Genomic DNA, 19,499 nt, shown 5'->3' with positions numbered 1-19,499 from the left:
AAGCACCTTGCCACAAAGTAAGTTAACTCAGAAGGCTGGTGAGTGTTTATGACTAGAGCAACAGAAACTGGACTGGTTTCAGACATCAGCACATTCTGGGTATTTAGGATTTCTGTATAACAATGCAGTACTTCACCTCTATCTGTGCAGCTATGAGTTATCCAGTGGTTATAAACCTGCTCCTCTGGATCTGAGTCACATCAAATTGACCTCCACCCAGGAAGCTATGGTGGACAAGCTAGCTGAGAATGCACACAATGTTTGGGCAAGAGATCGCATCCGCCAGGGCTGGACCTATGGCATACAACAGGTACTCACAATGTTAAAACATTTGAAATCAATTTAATTCAATTCACTTCACACAACAATGATCAAGTTGTTTTATATTGTAAGGAAAAACTCCCTTTTAACACGAAGAAACCTGTGTCAGAACCAATCTGTCGTGGGCTGTGACCGCTTTGGGGGTTACGGCTGGAAGACTAGACAAGCACATACTGTGAAAGAGAGCCAGAGTTTAATAGTAACTAATGATTACATGCAATGTGCTATATGAACACACAGGTAGTGAAAAGAGGTGAGTGAAGAATGGATTGATTGGACTGATTCTTATATAGCGCTTTTCTACTCTCCCTCAAAGCGCTGTACACAACATGCCTCATTCACCCATTCACACCTACTCATACAAGCACTTCTAAACTCAAGTGCAAACTAACCAACATTCACACACATTCACACTCTGATGCACTCTGTGCATCATGGGAATCCCCCACAGTCTAGACCTATTTCAGTGTAACTAAGGAAGGATTTGGGGGTCACCAGATTCAGCCTCAGCTATAAACTATACACTTTATTAAAAGGAGGAGTTTTAAGTGTAATTTTGAAGGTAGAGACAGTGTCTCTCTCGTACATCTAACTTGCGAGATGATTTTATAGACGCGGGCCTGAAAGCTCTGCCTCCCGTTTTACTTTTAAATACCCTAAGAACCAAAAGTTCCTAGCTAGCAAACCAGCAGTGTGAGAGTGAAGTGCTCTATTGGGGTGATAAAGTACTATGAGGCCTTTAAGATAAGATGGGGCCTGATAGTTCAAGACCTTGTATTTGATGACAAGGATTTTAAATTTGACATTCGGTTTAAAAGGGAGCCAATGAAGAGAAGTCAGTATGGGAGAAACATGCTCTCTCTTTCTAGTTCCTATCAATAGGAATGCTGCAGCATTTTAGATCAACTAAAGGCTTTTCCCTTTCTAAAAGAAAACAGTGCTACGTATTTGTTTAACATGTGCACTAGCTCGACTCCTATAGCTAAGGTGAAGCCAACTGCAGCAGTCACCTGTGGTGACATTCATGTTCAGTTAAACCAGCCACACCCACAAACTCTTTCTTGTGTAAATGTAAATTTGTCATTGTGTAAATACTTACGCTATTGTGTACTTCACACACATGGAGAGATGCCAAACTGCCTTTCACTGTTCTTGTAACAGTGACAATAAAAAGCTATTCTAATTCTAATTCTAATTCTATTCTTTAATAAAAAATTCCCCATGGAACTGTAATGAAGGGGCTATTAGCACTGCAAATTAAAAGTTACTTTATGTACCAGGATGCCGACGTGTTGATTTTATTTGAAGTTGTTTTAACAAAGGAGTCTATGGGGATTGACAAAATTGTGGAGGAACCCTCAATGACAATCAGAGGAACTGCAGTTTTTTTCCCGTTAAAGGCCACCCCAGTGGTACGAAATGCTGCAGTGTCCCCTCTTAGCTGTAAATTCTAACAGGCTAATTTTTTCTTCTATTATATAAATTCTTTAATTCTTTGTTTTTTGTTGTTGTTTTTTCCGTTTTGTAACCTTGTTGTGTCTCTTGTCAGGATGTAAAGAACCGTAGAAACCCTCGTCTGGTCCCCTACACTCTGCTGGATGAGAGAACCAAAAAGTCCAACAAAGACAGTCTGAGAGAGGCTGTCAGGACTCTCCTGGGATATGGATACAATCTTGAAGCTCCTGACCAAGACCATGGTACAACACTGTTTGCTTCAGTAAAAAACATCATTCATTGTATTTTCTTTTCATTTCTATAACTTTTGAGAGAAAAATAAACACCTTGAATATTCAGAAGTACAGTATGTAAGATGTAAGATTTTTTTCCTTGACATTGTATTGTTAAAATGCTCACCCCTGTCCCCCTGTTGTTACCTCTCATCCTTCCATGCCTCTCTGCCATCCAGCAGCTGAATCTGGCTTGAGTAACATGTCGGCTGAGAGGTTCCGCATTTTCAGAGCAGAAAAAACATACTGTGTTAATACTGGGAAGTGGTACTTTGAGCTGGAGGTAAGAAGCAAGAAAATATTTGTGACTGAGATAAAATGCTTAATGAGCATCACTGAAATACATCACAGATTGTCTGATACAAATATTAAGCTCTCTGTGAAACATCTTCCTAATACATCCTTACTTTGGGGAATATTTTCCTGAACAAATTACTCAACTTAATTTTACACCCTTATACAATCAGCCACTGATTTTTTCTATTGATTCACTCGCTGGGCCCACATCCTCACTTGTTTTAGTAGATAAAGGTGGATGGCTTAGACATGAATTGAGCTGCGGTTTGGGGAAGGCCTCAAAGGGGTCCACATGCACTGCAGTGCTGCTTTTTCTAAACATTAGACTCGTAAAACTTTAAACTGGATCTGTTTAAGCATAATTAAAAAAAATTTATATTCGTTGCAATACGAATATTGTAAAATGGATTTGACTGTGAATCATGAGCAAGTATAAAAGCATAAAACATTTTGTGAATGTGTATGTTCGTCTATAAATGTGACATGTAAATGAAACTGTAATGTCCAGATAAACAGGCTTGCATTCAGACATTGTCTGAAAAATAAATAGAAAATAAATAGTGAAAACACTGTGCTTACAAACAGTTCGAACTCAACCAGGTTAGGGTTGCAGCATGACTTACTATGTCAGATTTGCAAATACAAAATTCTAAGCTCAACAAAACCTTACTAACCCATTGATCTTCAACTGTCTGTGCACACAAAGCAGTACACTTTGCCTTTTATTATATTTGTAAAACACTTTCCAAACTGGATATTAATGTGGTCCTAATCATTTAGGTTCTAACAGCTGGAGAGATGAGGGTCGGCTGGGCCAGGCCAGGATGTCTACCAGACCAGGAACTGGGCTCTGATGATCAGGCATTTGTCTTTGATGGCTTCAAGGTGCAGTCATTTCACAAATCTCATTTATTTATTACATTTAGGTATTTTTTTTTATTTCTGATGTGAATGTTTATTATCTTTACACAGAAAAATTAAAAACATCAAAACTCTTTACAATAACCTACATTTTTAATAAATGAGTCAGTTTTACATCCTATGATTAGTTCTTAATCCAACTTATAGTTATGAAAAAATACAATCTCTTTTAACACTTCTTATTCTGAGATCAGGTCCTGAGTTGTAAAAGGACTGACTGGACACTTTAGGTTGGAGACAAATTATCGCTTAAAGTATCTCAGCTTTGTATTCATGAGTAGGGGACGAGTGGGAAACCGATGGTTAGACTGCCACTGCAGTGATGCCGTCAGCAGTCTTTGGTCCAGGTCTTTCATGTTCGACTTGAAGGAGTTGAACCCGCACAGATCTTGTGTTGGCCAAGGAGAGAGTGGCCTGGTCTGGTTACTTAGACCACTTTCACCATGACCTTAATAAGCACTAAACAATGGATGGATGTATAGACAATTTGATTCAGCATACTGTGAGCATCATAGTATCATAGAAATGGCGAAAACAATCAATATTTTTTCTAATGGGTAGACAAAAGCCTTGGTAATAACACCACTACATCTCCACACTGATCATCCCTGTAACTGCATGTGTGTGCGCGCACCCCTGCATGTACTGTGTTTTCTAGGTGCAGCGCTGGCACCAAGGTAATGAACACTTTGGGCGAGCCTGGCAGATAGGAGATGTGGTGGGCTGCATGGTGGATCTGAATGAGCACACCATGATGTTCACACTGAATGGAGAAGTGCTGCTGGATGATTCTGGATCAGAGCTGGCCTTCAAGGACTTTGATGTCGGTGAAGGTCAGTAGTCTGTCTTGGACAGCAGATGCGTTTGTAAAAACAGGAGACACTGCTCATTTTTAAGACCAAAGAGTAAATCTTACTAAACATACCAGCAGGTGGCCCAAGTGTTCTTCTGGGTAAATCATTGATGAAAGAACATATTTACTTAATTATTAGTCTGTATATTTTGTTAGCCTGTTTCTAACATTTAATTAAATTTGTTTCTCCTATGTTTTAAAGTTTGTAACTATGAATTTCTATTTAACAGCTGACTATTTCAGTAGGAAACTCTCAAAACTGTCAATCGTTACTTAGAAAACTGTTAACACAGAGGGTGGAGCCAGTAAATTTTGGCATTTGAAAAAAAAACCCTAAATGACTGACCATGCTGTTGCCAGTTAATTTTTAAACCAATGATGATAGACATAAATATATTTAGTCAGTAGTAAATAAATGAAAAAGCAAAGCTTTTATTTACAAAGGTGCAACAACTGGATACACTGTATGAAATATAGGATATATTTCAATAAGAAGCTGTTTATATTGGAGTGTAATTGTCGATACCAACTCTTCACAGCAATTTTAAGACAGTATAGAGATATCCACTGTCTATACTAGAAGAATATGTTTATGTGGTGGAGGAATATAAGGATCCAGGTGTCCACATCAACAACAAGCTGAAGTGGAAGACCAATACAGAGGCTGTACAAAATTAGGGAATGAGCAGGAAATGGGCATTTCCTAAGGAAGCATAGAGTCTGTCATTTTTTTAAAGCCAAAGCCAAATCATTCTTTGGCTGTCTATGCAATTGTCGCTGTGTCCAATGTTTTAAATGGATCAATGAAGTGCACAGTGCATCTCCTTCTATACAACATAGTCATCATTTACTATCTTACAAGCTGATGCCGACGATGGTGCTTAATCAGCATATCCTTTGAACTGCAGTTTAGTTTAAGACTGATGGCAAAAAACACTTTGAATGCTTCAGGTTTTTTCTTGGAAGTCAGAGTAACTCCACTTTTAGAAACAGGATATTTATACCTCTGTTTTATTAATAGTCCTAAAGCGCAGAAATGTTATCTGGACAGCAGCTGATAAATCTACCAGATTCATTTCTGAGCGTTGTCTTCTTTGATTTAAGGCTCCCAAAGGCAAATATGTCAGAATAGTTTTGATGATAACTCACTTCCCAACGTCTCTTCTCTTCTTCTTTCTCTTTCCTGTCCCCCGGTCCTGTCCATTCTGATTGTAATAACCTAAAATTAAAAAAATATAACAAAGATAAACTATAAATAATAAACTATGACAGTCAAGTGGACCAGCAAAAGCCGTAATGGTGTACTTGGGAAAATAAATCTGTTGGGCGTATTTCTTGGCCAGAGAGGCAAAAAAACCCAAACAAACATAATTTTGATGATTAAGGAGCGCTGAGTATGATAGCATTTAGATGTGAAAAAAGCAGATTATCTAGTGCGCAGATTTTAAGATACATCATTAATATATGTTTTAAAGGATTTGACTGTTTTTGTCTGTCACAGGTTTTATACCAGTTTGCAGCCTGGGTGTGTGTCAGGCTGGGAGAATGAACTTTGGTAAAGATGTCAGCACTTTAAAGTACTTCACCATTTGTGGCCTACAAGAAGGCTATGAGCCTTTTGCTGTTAACATGAACCGGGATGTCACCATGTGGGTTAGCAAGAGGCTCCCTCAGTTTGTACCAGTACCCCCCCACCACCAACACATCGAGGTGAGGACAGGACCGTGAGCACGTTTCAACACATTCCCAATATTTAACAAACGTGCTGACTAAATAACCAAAAGATATGCTGAGCTAAATAAAACATACAGACAGTATGTTTGTGTGTTTCTTTTTCAGGTGACGAGGATAGACGAGACAACAGAGTCATGTCCATGCCTGAAGGTCACTCAGAAGTCCTTTGGCTCACAGAACAGCTACTCCGACATTACCTTCTACAGACTTAGCATGCCCATAGAATGTGCCGAAACCAGGTGCCCACCAAACGGCAGCCTCTTCTCACCAAAGAGGGTAACAAATGCTATTTGTAAAACTCACATAAATGCAATCAAAAATGCATAAATGCAAATGCAGGAGCAGGAGTTCTCTGGGCAAACATGCCTTGTTAAAGTTAGAGGTCTGAGGAGAATGATCATCAGCATTGCGCTGCAGCAGTAACTCAAATCGCCTCTTGTTACAAACAATGTGTGCAGAAGTGTTGGGCTTGGTGTTTTGCCCTCTCCATCTCTATTTCCAGCTGTAACTTTTCTGAAAGAATTTTCTTCACTCTCTCCTCTGTTCAGGTCTCCCCCACTGACTCCACAATATGCTCACTTACTAGGTTGTTCCACCATCTTGTTAGTGACAGCCAACAGAATGTCACACATGTTGAATGTCAGACTGCAACGAGTTGTTGAGTTCAATTTTTCAGTTTCAGATTTTATGTCATCCACATCTTTGTGTGTAAACTGAAGGCCTGTGTAGATCTTGTATAACTCACTTTTTATTGCCTCTGTTCTGGAGTTTGTTGAATCCATAATGACTTTGACAAAGCTTTTAAAGTTTTCCTGTTGCTGTTGTAGCAACACCAAGTAAAAAGAGTCCCATATTCATTGTCTGATTCTGTCTCTGCTCTGGATTTAGGTGGCATTTTACAACACTGTTAACTTGATATCTGATACCTGGCTTCTCTCACAGTTTTCTAGCTTGTGATGTTGTAATAATTTAAAGTTAATAATGTTATAGTAGTCATAGTGATTCTGCTAAAGGTGCTGTGAAACAAGGAGACTGACATCTAACTACATTAGGTGAACAAAATCATTTTCAACTACTTCACAACATTTTTTAATGTCTTAGTGTTTTTTTAGTCTCATGAATCCACTGAACAAACCGTGACATGTACTAAAAGGTCTGGGTGATATTACATAGAATGACCTAAAACAGAGTTTAACAGATTTATGTCAGGACTTTGATTACTTCCTGTTGCAGTGGTGTTGTGCATTCAGTTGTGTTTTTCTGCAGGAGTTGGAGGACTTTGAAAATGTGTCAGACTTTGAGGTCCTGATGAAGTCATCTCACAGTCATAATGGTCCCAACGGACCCGAGAGAGATGAATTCAACAACCACAAAGATTATAACCAGGAGAAGCCCTCCAAGCTCAAACAGCGGTAATCCCTCCATCCTCTCAACAAATCCTTGACTCATTAACATCAAATTAATGAGGCTTCAGATTGTTAAATGTTCCTCTTGTGATATTTAACCAAGGTTTTGAACTCTAGCGATCTCTTTCCCCTCTTTCATGGTGTTTATTTCTTAATCCAATCTGTCAGGTTGACGCTGAAGAGAAACAAGCCAGACAACAGCTGTCCCTCATCTGCTCGTGTATCGGAGGAGGTGATGGCTGATGACAGAGTTAGCGCTGATTTCCTCATGCAAGCCTCCACTGTAAGACAACTGTCATGATGAATAGCTCATAGATCCAGCGAGCAAGTGTAGCTTGATTTACAGGAGATGAATGTTTTTTGCTGAACCTGGTTTAAAATGCTCAGTGCTCTTTAACTCCTTGTTTTGGTTTACATGTGATTGCGCCTCTTGCTCTTTCTGCAGTACTACTATTCAGTGCGGATCTTCCCAGGTCAGGAGCCCAGCAGTGTTTGGGTAGGCTGGGTGACTTCTGACTTCCATCAGTACGACCCGTGCTTTGAGCTGCACAAGGTCCGGACTGTCACGGTTACCCTGGGAGATGAAAAAGGCAAAGTTCATGAGAGGTTAGTCAAGTCTCTTGTGGAAGTGTATGGATAGGTTTCTGGGCTGAGTGGCATGTTGCAACAGAGCTGCAGATTTTCGGGTGAGTGTAAGAATGTTTCACCTATTTATCAGCTTGTTTATGTTTTATCATAGACTTTATGTAAGGTTGGCTGTAGCTACACTAGATGTCATGAACGGGTGGATGTGACTGCGCATGATGGGCTCATTAATGACTTGTGATTAGTCAGTGGATGTCCTGTGTCCTTCATTTTCTCAGTCAGAGCCACACCACGGATGACTGTTAAAACATGTTGTGAATTGGGAAACCACCCATACAGTAGGATATAAACAATGCTATGAAAAAGCTTTTTAAATGGACATTTTAACATGGGAGTCTGTGGGGATTGATTTGCTTTTGGAGCCAGCCTCAAGTGGCCTTTAGAGGAACTGCAGCTTCTGGAACTTTGGCTTTGATGTCATATTTCTGCTCTGGCCGTTGCCTCTTGTTTGTGTCATTGTGCATCACCAAGCTGAAGTAGCAATTAGAAGTTGACAGCAGGTGAGATAGGCTATGGTATTCAAACCACGATTGAGGTTTAATTCATAAAAAAACTTTGCATAAACCTTTTAGGAATTGCAGCCAATTGGAGGCTAGAGCCTTACCCAGCTGTCATAGGGTGAGAGACAGGACACAGCTGGTAGGTTACCAGTCTTTTGCAGAAAGCCTAAATTTAATGATTGAATTTGGATGTGAAATCCTTTGGAGTCAATAACTGTTTTTTATCTTCAGTAACCGAAAAGCATCTATTTATTTAATATGAGGTTACTGACTTGGAATTTGAAGAATAACTCATTTTTTAAAATTTGAATATACTTTGTGTCATTATCTATTTGCACTGTTAAGAGCCATCCAATTAGTTTGACCATCAGGATGAACCTGAGCAGAGCGGGTAGCCCTGCACACTTCAGAATTCACTTTACTATCAACAGTCACATCATCACTAAACACTAGTGAGCTGGTTAGGTTGGCAGTCATACATGTCCATGCTATGTCATTGTCTCTGTCACATTTGACAAATGATGTAGCATGCTCTGGACCATGAACTGTTCCTTTACTTTAGTTTTTTCTTCCCATAATTCTGGCACAACCTCATCTTGATTCATCTGTATTTCCAACCATGAGGACGTCTCCTGATTGTAGACTCTGACAGTTCGAACACTCACTCAAGACAAGAACGAGTTGGTTTGATGTTGTGAAATTGTTTAACCAGGGAAATAATTCTGTTATTATGCCCTTTAGTTGTTTTCTTTGGTTGTTCAGGATTTTGGTGTTGATGAGATGGCCAGTGTATTCCTTCATTTTAACAATGTAACAGATTGTTAATTTGGCTACTCCTAATGTATTCCTATGATGTAGCAAAGTACGGAATTCTTTACTTAAGTACAGATACTTAACACTACTTGCTCAGGTAAAAGTTCCAGTGGAGTTCTGGTAAAACTGGAGAAACCAAGCAGACACTCCATAAACATAGAAGAGCCACCTTGACAGAACAAGGTCCAGCTCTACATTTGCACCTAAAGATCAAAGGTCACTCTTTCGAGGATGCCAGTGTTCACAGTTTGGACTGAGAAGACAGATGATTTGAAAGAGGTGATATATGTCCACTGTAAACAGACATCACGAACAGAGGTGGTGGCTTACAACATGAACTGTCAGCCACCTACAATGCATCCCTCCCTCAGACTCCTTCCCTGAACCCCACTCACATTTTGTGTTAGGTGGCCCAATAGGTCAAATCATAGGGTGAGGCAAGGTCTCACAGTGGTATCACCCAAAACCTCTGGTGGTAAAGACCCACTCCCTTTTTCAAACCCTAGCGCATGTGATGAAGCACATCATTAAAGTCAACGACCCCCTTAAGGGACATCCCTCATTAAGGGTTAAAGACCTCGGACTCTCCACCATTTGGTTTAAGAACTGAAGAAGCCTCTTGGATGAGAGTTTAAACATCTTCATGACATTTAAAGAATTCCAGTCACTTTCTCTCCAAGCTCCTTGCACTCTTTAGTCTCGTTGGGAAAAACACCAGCCGTACCTTTAGCCAGCACACTATATGACCAACTGCATGCACACAGTTTTTGGGTTGATGTTTGTAGATTGGAAACATTATAGAAACACTGCATTTGAAAAAAAAAAAAAAAACCCATTGCTCCCTTTATGCTCAGTCTTCTGTAGGGCTTACTAGATGCTGAAGTACTGCGACTAAAACTTATGGACATCTGCACCAAAAACGCAGTTCCAGATGGCTCTGGCACAATTGTAACCACAGAGTGTAATGCTATAAATAATGCACAAATTATATGTTTTTGCTTCTTTCATCTCTTTGTATGGGATGAGCCCTGGTGATGGATACATCAGTGTGTTACTGATTCCTTCATTTAAGCTCAAATTGGTCTGACGTTTGAAGGCATCAGTGCAGGGAAATAAAAACTCCCTTCAAATGTCTTCAATGTAAAGCAATAAGACTTTTCTTTTTTATAAATTGAAGCAAAAGAATGTACAGATATTTGTGTGAAAATGTAGAGTTTAAAGTAAAAAATAGTCAGAAAAATAAATAGTTAAGTAAAGTAGAGATACCTGAAAATTCTCCTTAAGCAGAATAACAAAGTATTTGAACTTCAGTACTTCGCGTATGATGACCTTTCTCACTTGTACTGCCATCTCTTTGGCGCTTATATTTAAATATACATTTAATCTGTGCTACATTACACCTGTGAAGCCTGGATTTTAAGTCTTTTACTTCCCTTTTGGTTAGATTGAGATCTGAGGGATCTCAATCTTCTTGACAATGCCAAATATCCTTGGGCAAGATACTTTCCCAAAAGAAGTAAAATATTATATAAAATAATATATTCATAAAACTGCGTTAATATTTAAAAAATATAAAAGTGTTTTTTGCTGGCCATTAAAAATGTACGTGGTCTAGTAAAGCTCTAAACCACTGAGCTGGGACTGTTATGTTGGACACTGAATTATTATTAACATTCATAACGGACATCTACACCATCATAACATCTTGTTTTCAGCAGCACAACATTTTCCATTAATGTACAGGGTGAACTTAGGAATACTCACTTTTCTTCATTGCAGCCACCACACACTCTTGTAAAGGCTTACAGACACAAACTGATTCACTCACTAACACACCCAAACATCGAGAGATGCACAGATGCAGATAAACACATACACACATCCAATCTACCTCATCCAGAAGATACAAGATACAGTTAAAAAACGGGGAAGATGCTAACCCCACGTTGCTCTCGAATGCATTCATCAGGATATGAGTGTGTGTGTGTGTGCGTGTGTCTGTGTGTGTGTGTGTCTTAGCTAGAAAGCAGTAGAAAAGTGGTACATAGGAACCAGTCCATTTACCATTTAGTTTGAAAAACAAAGGAACTGGCCAATTCAATTTTTCAAATAATTTGAATCATTTGAAAATAGAGACTACGTATAGAAATAATTAAAATTCTTAAGACGTTTGTGCAAAAATTCTATAAAACCCCTCAAATTAAAGCTGAATGTCTGCACTTCAGTCACATATTGGTTGTTTGACTTAAAATCCACTGCTGTGATGTGCAGAGGCAAAACAGAAAATTATGGACCTAACTCTACATTACTTTCCACTTGTGTCCTGCAGCATAAAGCGCAGCAACTGTTACATGGTGTGGGGTGGAGAAAGCAGCAGCCCCAGTCAGGGGAGGAACAACGGCTTAGAGATTGGCTGTCTGGTTGACACTACAAACGGTCTGCTGACATTCACAGCCAATGGCAAAGAACTCAGCACATACTACCAGGTAAATATGTATGGTTTGATTCCAGGTTTTCATTTTTGTACATCATTTTATTTTTTATTCTGCAAGAAAATAGGTGCTTTTTTGTTTTTTGAACCAGTTCTGATAAAACCATGTCTCCATCTACAAACACACTATGTTGTCCTCCACCTTTCCTTGCCTACTAATGCACCAGGCATCCACTGACTCGTCAAAAAAATACATACATGGATCTCTAAGTTATTGGACATTTAAACAGTTCCTGTCATTTTGCCTCTGTACACCACCACAGTGTATTCTAAAACAGGGAAGATGTGACTGACGTGTAGACTTTAATTCAAGAAGTCTGACAAAAGTGTAGCATTAATCGTTGGAGTTGATTTCAAGCACTCTAAATTTGATGTACAAAGAAATATGACACAAGTGAAGGAAGCAATAATTAATGTGCACAACCAACTTAACCTGTCAGGAATTATAAAAACTTTGCATGCAAATCATCAGATTCTTAAAAAGAAGGAATGCACTCCTCAGCACAGCAACACCACAAGAGTCAAGAAATTGTAAAATTATTTCCTTGGCTAAGACAAAACCTACACGGCATCAATCTAAGTCAGTAAAGTTCTGAAGGGCGTAGGCGTATCATTGTGAAAGTCTACAATCAATGCATTTGTGAATGTAAATTCAGACAGTCCACAGTGAAATCAGCAGTCCACAAACTGCTGATTTCACTTAACAGGATTTCCAGGTTAGCCTTTGCTGGAAGTTGAAGGCGTGTGTAGTAACATTCTGGCAAAGCATCTCGTGGGACTTCTTGGATTCTAGACTTAAGACAGTCACTGACAAAAGATTTTAATCCAAGTATTAAAATCAATCTTGATATTTAATATCCAATTACTTTTGAGCCCCTGAATATGGGGCACTTTAAAAATGGCTGTAATTCACTACTCAGGGAATTTGAAACCCACTGAATTAAAGCTAATATTCTACACTTTGATCACATCTTAATTGTTTGTTTTAACATCCATTGTGGTGGTGTACTGAGGCAAAGTTTTAAAAAAAACTCAGTGAATTCAAATAAAAGTCTAAAAGAAAACTGAATGGAATGTAGCTAAGAAATAATCTTACATTTAAATTAAAACTTAAATCAACAGTTTGGTAGAAATTGCTATCACACTTCCAACAAACACATGTAAATGCAGGTAGCAGTACAGTACTGCTAGCAACTACAGTTGAGGTCACAAGTTGACAGAGACTCATTTTGGGAATTACTGTGATGGTAATTTTAGGCTTGTATTGATTTCTTTGAACTGTGGCATGACTGTATCTAAAAAGATCAAAAGTGTACATAGAGGCTCAAATTTAAGATCCACTAATATTTGATTAAATGTCAGTTAGCAAGTTACACCTCAACCATACATATTAGTTAGCTGTCAATACGTTTTTGCCATAATTCTGGATGTTCTGGATATTTGTAACACCCAGTTGTGCCCAAGTTTCAACCATCTAGCTTTTCATTTGGGGACCATCATCTAGCTCAGGGGTCTCCAACTAAAATAGCAAGCGGTCCACTACCTTCGTCATCCAATCAATCTGGGGCCCAAACATTTTAAATGAACCGACAAAAATATTTTCTTTAATTTTTCTTTATTATTTAATTAACAATATAGATTTGTAACTACTGATCAATCATTCATATGCTTATTAAATCATCTGCTGAACAGAAAAATGCAATCCTTTCAAAGTACAAATCTTAAACAAAAAACTGTTTAACAATGAAATCATGCAATAATCTACGCAACATCTATTGCACATAAACCAACAAGTGCTTTAAACTGGACAGAAAATATGTTTGACAAACTCAACACAATGTAACTTAAAACATATTCCAGAACAGTGCTGTCTGTGGTATTACTATAATGAACAAAGTGGTTGGAATAATTAAGCTAGTCCGTGGGAGAAACTTGCACGGACATTTGTAGTTAGCATTTTAAACTTTGGTTGAAAATGGGCTCAGTTTAATTCTTAAGCATGCATGCAAAATGTTTATTAGTCAGTTGTGAGCAAAGCTTGTCCATTCATCTTTTAATGTTCGATTTTCATAGTTTGATTTATGCTTTTTTGACAAAGCCATTCTTGTTTTACTCACTCTGCACCACCGAGTCATCATTGTACTGTCAGCAAGCATGACCTCCCAGGTTTGTAATTTAGCAACCGGCGTTGAAGGACCTGCATAGGTTCTTCTTCTTTGTTGTTTTTTCGTGGTTGGTGGTGCAATACCACCACCAGCTGGCTTGGAGTGTGGACCAGAATGTTGCTGACCCACATAGCTGCCTGTCACACCTGTTCAAAAGTCAGCAATGCAGCTGGCAAGAATAAAATATCCAACTACATAGTAAATGATTTTGTATTCTTTCACCTGGAATTCCATTAAAATTGATTCATGTTTGTGGCTGTAATGTGGCCAAATGTGGGAAAGTTCAAGGGGGCCGAATACTTTTGCAAACCACTGTATCTAGCAGCCATTTCACCCTGCATCACACGCTAGTTTGCCATTTTATGAAAGGGCCACGAAGGCTCCGGCCGTGTCTGAACCTCCCTAGATGATCCCTCCTTAAATGCTTTGCGATCTGGACAAAACTCCCTCAGGGTCTAGATTTGGACTGGAGTCCTGGGGTTAGGGACCCCAGCTCTAGCTTAACTATTCCATCCACTTTGTTCACTGTAGTAATACCACAGACAGCAGAACTACCTTAAACCATGATGATATCACAATCAGATTTGACAGCTAGTACAGTTATCTTTGGTTTAAAAGCCCCACTCCACTTCATCTTACTCCTCCTAGCGTACTGCTTGTGGTCAAATAGCTCAATCTTTGTCTTGTCTGACCACAAAACCTTTATCCGGAAGGTATATATATATATCCGAATGTGTGCATCCAATCCTTTTGTTTTTGAAGTCATTAAACATGTATGCTGTATAGTCATTTTACAATGTAAGAAGAACATTTTAAAAACTTGAGGTTACTCTATACCAGTGGTTCCCAAAGTGTGGGGCCCGCCCCCTAGGGGGGGCGCAGAGCTATTGCAGGGGGGGCGCTGCATGAAAAGGGAAACAAAAACAAAAACAAAAACAATGCTTGGACACTGCTAGCACGGGGCGCCCACACAAACGCAAAGCAGGAGATGAAGCATCGCTGAATATGTTTCCAAACCAACTTCATTCTAAGCCAAAGACTAGAAAATATGGTGAAGCATATCCTCCCTTTGGCTTCACCTGCACAAGTGCTGAGGTAGGTCTCCCTGCAGAATTAGTTTTCCCTGCATCGGGAGCAGCGCTGGGGCCCGTTCTTCGTACCTCGCTAAGTAAGTTAGCCGGATTTGAATGTTGACGATTTCGCGTGATCTTGGATCGTTCGGTTCTCCGAAGCTCATCTGGGACTTGCTGTCATAGCAACAGATCCGTAAGCGTAAACCTGCTCGGGAGCAGGTTTACTTTATGTAAACAGGATTAGATCGCGGCCACTCAGGTATGTCCGCTGCAGTTATATGAAAGCAAGAGCGATATTTCTCCACTGTTTTACCATAAATAAATATTATCAATGTAACTAAAGATAATGTATTTGATTCTTTTATTGATTTCATACAGATACATACAGGTCATTTCCGAAAAAAAGGGAAATGTACTATTAATCATTCTATTACATGTAGTAGATCATGTCAGATGTAATTCATATTTTAGAGTAGTAATAGTAAATTACTACGTACGTGCAATCAAGATGAGAGACCACGGCTAAAAAGCGAAGGTGGATTTGGGAAGTCTGTCGCAGCCATGTCCTGTCCGTTTGTACGCGAGCAAGGAAGGTGCAAGATTGATAAGGAGAGTTTACAGAATTTAGCGTATATTGCGGGATAGACGGGATCCTTTACCTCGGCGCGACGGTGTGCTCATAGAGAGATATCGATTCTCCCGTGAGGGTATTATTTACTTTCTCTCTCTCTCTCTCTCTCTCTCTCTCTCTCCCTATATATATATATACTTACTGTACTGTATATACTTACTCCCGACTTACTGTGCATGCTTCAGTCACCGCTTGCATGGGAACAGGTAAAAGTGATGGAGTGTTATGTCAAACTACACACAAAAACCCACAATGTCAATAAATGTCACAGTACAAAAGGGGTGTGACGAGGGGGTGCAGGACCACCACCTGTCTTTATTTGCTCTGCCCTTTTCTTGGTTGCTGTTATAAACAAACAAACAGATTATTTCAGGGTCTCTTGTCATAGACTAAAAGCAATATAAGTGATAAATATTACCATTCTGTGGAATATTTTTATATTTCACTTTTACTTTTCCCATGTTCTAGTGGGTCCTGTTGTGGCTCTAATGTGAAAGAGGATATGATGTAATATAATATAATGTGGAATAAAATAATATCACATGATATAATGTAATATCATGGATCACTTACGAGTTTAATTTGTCAGCAACTTTCTGCCAGCCCTCTCTCCTTGCTTTTGCAGCCTTTGCAGTGTTCCCCTGCGTTTTAATTAAACTCTGAAACTCCTGATATCCCTCAATCAAGAGTTCTTGGTCTGCTGCCGTGAAATACTGAGCGCACTCCTTCGACATCTTCGCCGACCAATCACAGGGTTGCCGATCAATGTTTCTACTATCGATGCGTAGCCCCTTTTAAGCCACCCAGTGATCTCAGATTACTTCATCCAGCTATACTAATCGTCAACAACAGGTGTGTTCGGAGAACCGGATTAGCGAGCTCAAAGTTAGCGCGATGATTTGATCTTGGATGTAGTAAGCGAGGTACGAAGAACAGGCCCCTGATCAGAAATGCAGCCAAGAGGCCCATGGTGACTCTGGACGAGCTGCAGAGATCTACAGCTCAGGTGGGGGAATCTGTCCATAGGACAACTATTAGTCGTGCACTGCACAAAGTTGGCCTTTATGGAAGAGTGGCAAGAAGAAAGCCATTGTTAACAGAAAACCATAAGAAGTCCCGTTTGCAGTTTGCCACAAGCCATGTGGGGACACAGCAAACATGTGGAAGAAGGTGCTCTGGTCAGATGAGACCAAAATGGAACTTTTGGCCAAAATGCAAAACGCTATGTGTGGCGGAAAACTAACACTGCACATCACTCTGAACACACCATCCCCACTGTCACATATGGTGGTGGCAGCATCATGCTCTGGGGGTGCTTCTCTTCAGCAGGGACAGGGAAGCTGGTCAGAGTTGATGGGAAGATGGGTGGAGCCAAATACAGGGCAATCTTGGAAGAAAACCTCTTGGAGTCTGCAAAAGACTTGAGACTGGGGCGGAGGTTCACCTTCCAGCAGGACAACGACCCTAAACATAAAGCCAGGGCAACAATGGAATGGTTTAAAACAAAACATATCCATGTGTTAGAATGGCCCAGTCAAAGTCCAGATCTAAATCCAATCCAGAATCTGTGGCAAGATCTGAAAACTGCTGTTCACAAACGCTGTCCATCTAATCTGACTGAGCTGGAGCTGTTTTGCAAAGAAGAATGGGCAAGGATTTCAGTCTGTAGATGTGCAAAGCTGGTAGAGACATACCCTAAAAGACTGGCAGCTGGAATTGCAGCAAAAGGTGGTTCTACAAAGTATTGACTCAGGGGGCTGAATAATTACGCACACCCCACTTTCAGTTATTTATTTGTAAAAAATGTTTGGAATCATGTATGATTTTCGTTCCACTTCTCAGGTGTACACCACTTTGTATTGGTCTTTCACCTGGAATTCCAATAACATTGATTCATGTTTGTGGCTGTAATGTGACAAAATGTGGAAAAGTTCAAGGGGGCCAAATACTTTTGCAAGCCACTGTAAACGTTAATTGTGGGAAAGGCATTTCCTTTATCTAACAGCTCCTGGAAAAAAAAAAGAGAACAGCTGTTACAGAGCACTGAAAGGAGAGAGTGTGAGATTTTCCACTTCACTCCTCAAATAACCTCCACTTATTCTCATGTAGTGATCTTGTGGAGGGGGCTCTAGCACTCTGAATGCTAGCTATGACCCTTTGGGGGAATCCTGCCGTACTAAACTTTCACGCCCAGAGGACGAGGCGCTCTGGGTGAGAGTAAAAGAAAAGCGAATCCCAGGAATTTCCCGTGCCGTGGGTAAATGGGAATGTCAAAATATGGGTTTTTAAGGGTCTGTTGATGTAAAGCAATTTCCTGGGCATACTAGAGTGGGATTTGTCAGCATCCTGAATTTGTACGACCTGAGATGCGGATTTAGTGCCCTTAAGTCCAATCGGACGCGGTCCTCCACCCTTCTTGGGAACTAGAAAATCTTTGAGTAAAAGCTGCATTGGCTCTGCTCCTGAGATATTTCTCATAACGTAAATATTTATTTTTTCTGAATTCTGGATGATTTGCCTTTTACAAGAGAGAAAATCACTCTGGGAAATCTGGGAAGGGTGGTGGCAAATTGCAAGCAGTACCCTTTCTCTAATGTCCTCACAACCTCACTTTGGTGTAGCGAGAGCTTGCCACCCTTCTGTTCTTGCTGAGAGAGGGCTCAAAGCCAGGCAGCCCACAGTGGAGGGTGTTTGGCTTCCTCTTGTGGCAGAAATAGGTTCTGCAACCCTGGCCTGTTTTTGCCCAGCATTCATGGGGCTGGGCACCACTGAGGATATGGACCCCAGTGGTGCCTGGTGTGTAAGGGCAATATGTTTTTCAACATTTTTCTGTTTTTCACAAACCTTTCCTGTGCCCTCAGCAACATGCCTAGATGCACTTGATGAGTTTTTAATAAATAGTATGTGCTAGTGTGCTAGTTAGCTTGCTTGAATAGACTGTTAAGCTAGCACTCATGTTAGCAGTCAGGAGAGATGAGGCTTCTATAAAGTAAGAAGAGGAATTTGATTGATGCTGTGTCACATCCTTTTAAAGGGAGGAGGGCGGCCCCTCCCTGATGCAGGCGCCAGGACCAGTCAGTGCTGGCTAAATCTGCCACTCTAAGTGCACACTCTGTCTCACAATTTCAGAGTTTGGCAGTCATGGACTTTGACTGTCCACAATTATATTTGACAGATCACTTCAGCATTTATAGGTAATTTTAGAAACTTTTCCTGTGCGCAGGTGGAACCCAGTACTAAGCTCTTCCCTGCAGTCTTTGCAAAGGCCACAAGTCCTAATGTCTTCCAGTTTGAACTGGGTCATATTAAGGTGAGGACACACACACACACACACACACACACACACACACACACACACACACACACACACACACACTTAGCCTAATCATCATTACTAATTTAATAAGATTACTCGTCCTTAGCATGCAATTTCTAAATACAGAAATATTATTTTAATGTGATTATGATTATTACTAGCAGATATGTAGTAGCAGAAATAGCTGACAGATCGCTGCTTACTTAAGAAATAAATAACATTTGTTTATAAAGCACCTTTCACAAACGAGGTGTCACAAAGCACTGTATACAAAATAGAGTAAAATAAATAAGAAAATGAAATGCTATTAAAATAAAACCTGTGGTCTTCCAGAGTCATTCTGCGTTTTTAGAAGCCCATGAGTTTGATAATTGAACCACAGTAAGTGAGAAATAGCCGTGTTTATTAAAAGATTTTATAAGGAGCTAAATGTTATCAGCAGATGAAATTGAAAAATTAAAAAGAGAAGAACTGAGAGAATGACTCTTGGTAAAAGAATTATTAAAAGAGACTGGTCACTGAAAACAAATTCATTTATGTGCACATGGTCAATGGTAACACCATAAGTGAAGACCAAGTCAAAAAGTGTGTCCTGCAGTGCGAGTG

At 39.8% G+C, this 19,499-nt stretch overlaps 1 protein-coding gene across 1 annotated transcript in view; it reads left to right on the top strand.

Annotated features, from left to right (window-relative positions):
• The window catches only part of ryr2a (ryanodine receptor 2a (cardiac)), a 268,931-nt gene that overhangs the window by 118,461 nt on the left and 130,971 nt on the right, over positions 1-19,499 (top strand). Inside the window, 12 exon segments of the mRNA XM_039616258.1 lie at positions 151-310; positions 1,871-2,018; positions 2,228-2,331; positions 3,126-3,230; positions 3,925-4,099; positions 5,621-5,829; positions 5,959-6,129; positions 7,120-7,265; positions 7,428-7,542; positions 7,705-7,865; positions 11,547-11,703; positions 18,801-18,887. Of these exon segments, the coding sequence (XP_039472192.1) occupies positions 151-310; positions 1,871-2,018; positions 2,228-2,331; positions 3,126-3,230; positions 3,925-4,099; positions 5,621-5,829; positions 5,959-6,129; positions 7,120-7,265; positions 7,428-7,542; positions 7,705-7,865; positions 11,547-11,703; positions 18,801-18,887 (1,738 nt within the window).

The sequence above is a fragment of the Oreochromis aureus genome, linkage group 8 (assembly GCF_013358895.1).
Source record: "Oreochromis aureus strain Israel breed Guangdong linkage group 8, ZZ_aureus, whole genome shotgun sequence".
Taxonomy (NCBI): domain Eukaryota; kingdom Metazoa; phylum Chordata; class Actinopteri; order Cichliformes; family Cichlidae; genus Oreochromis; species Oreochromis aureus.
This window is presented reverse-complemented; position numbering and strand designations above follow the sequence as displayed.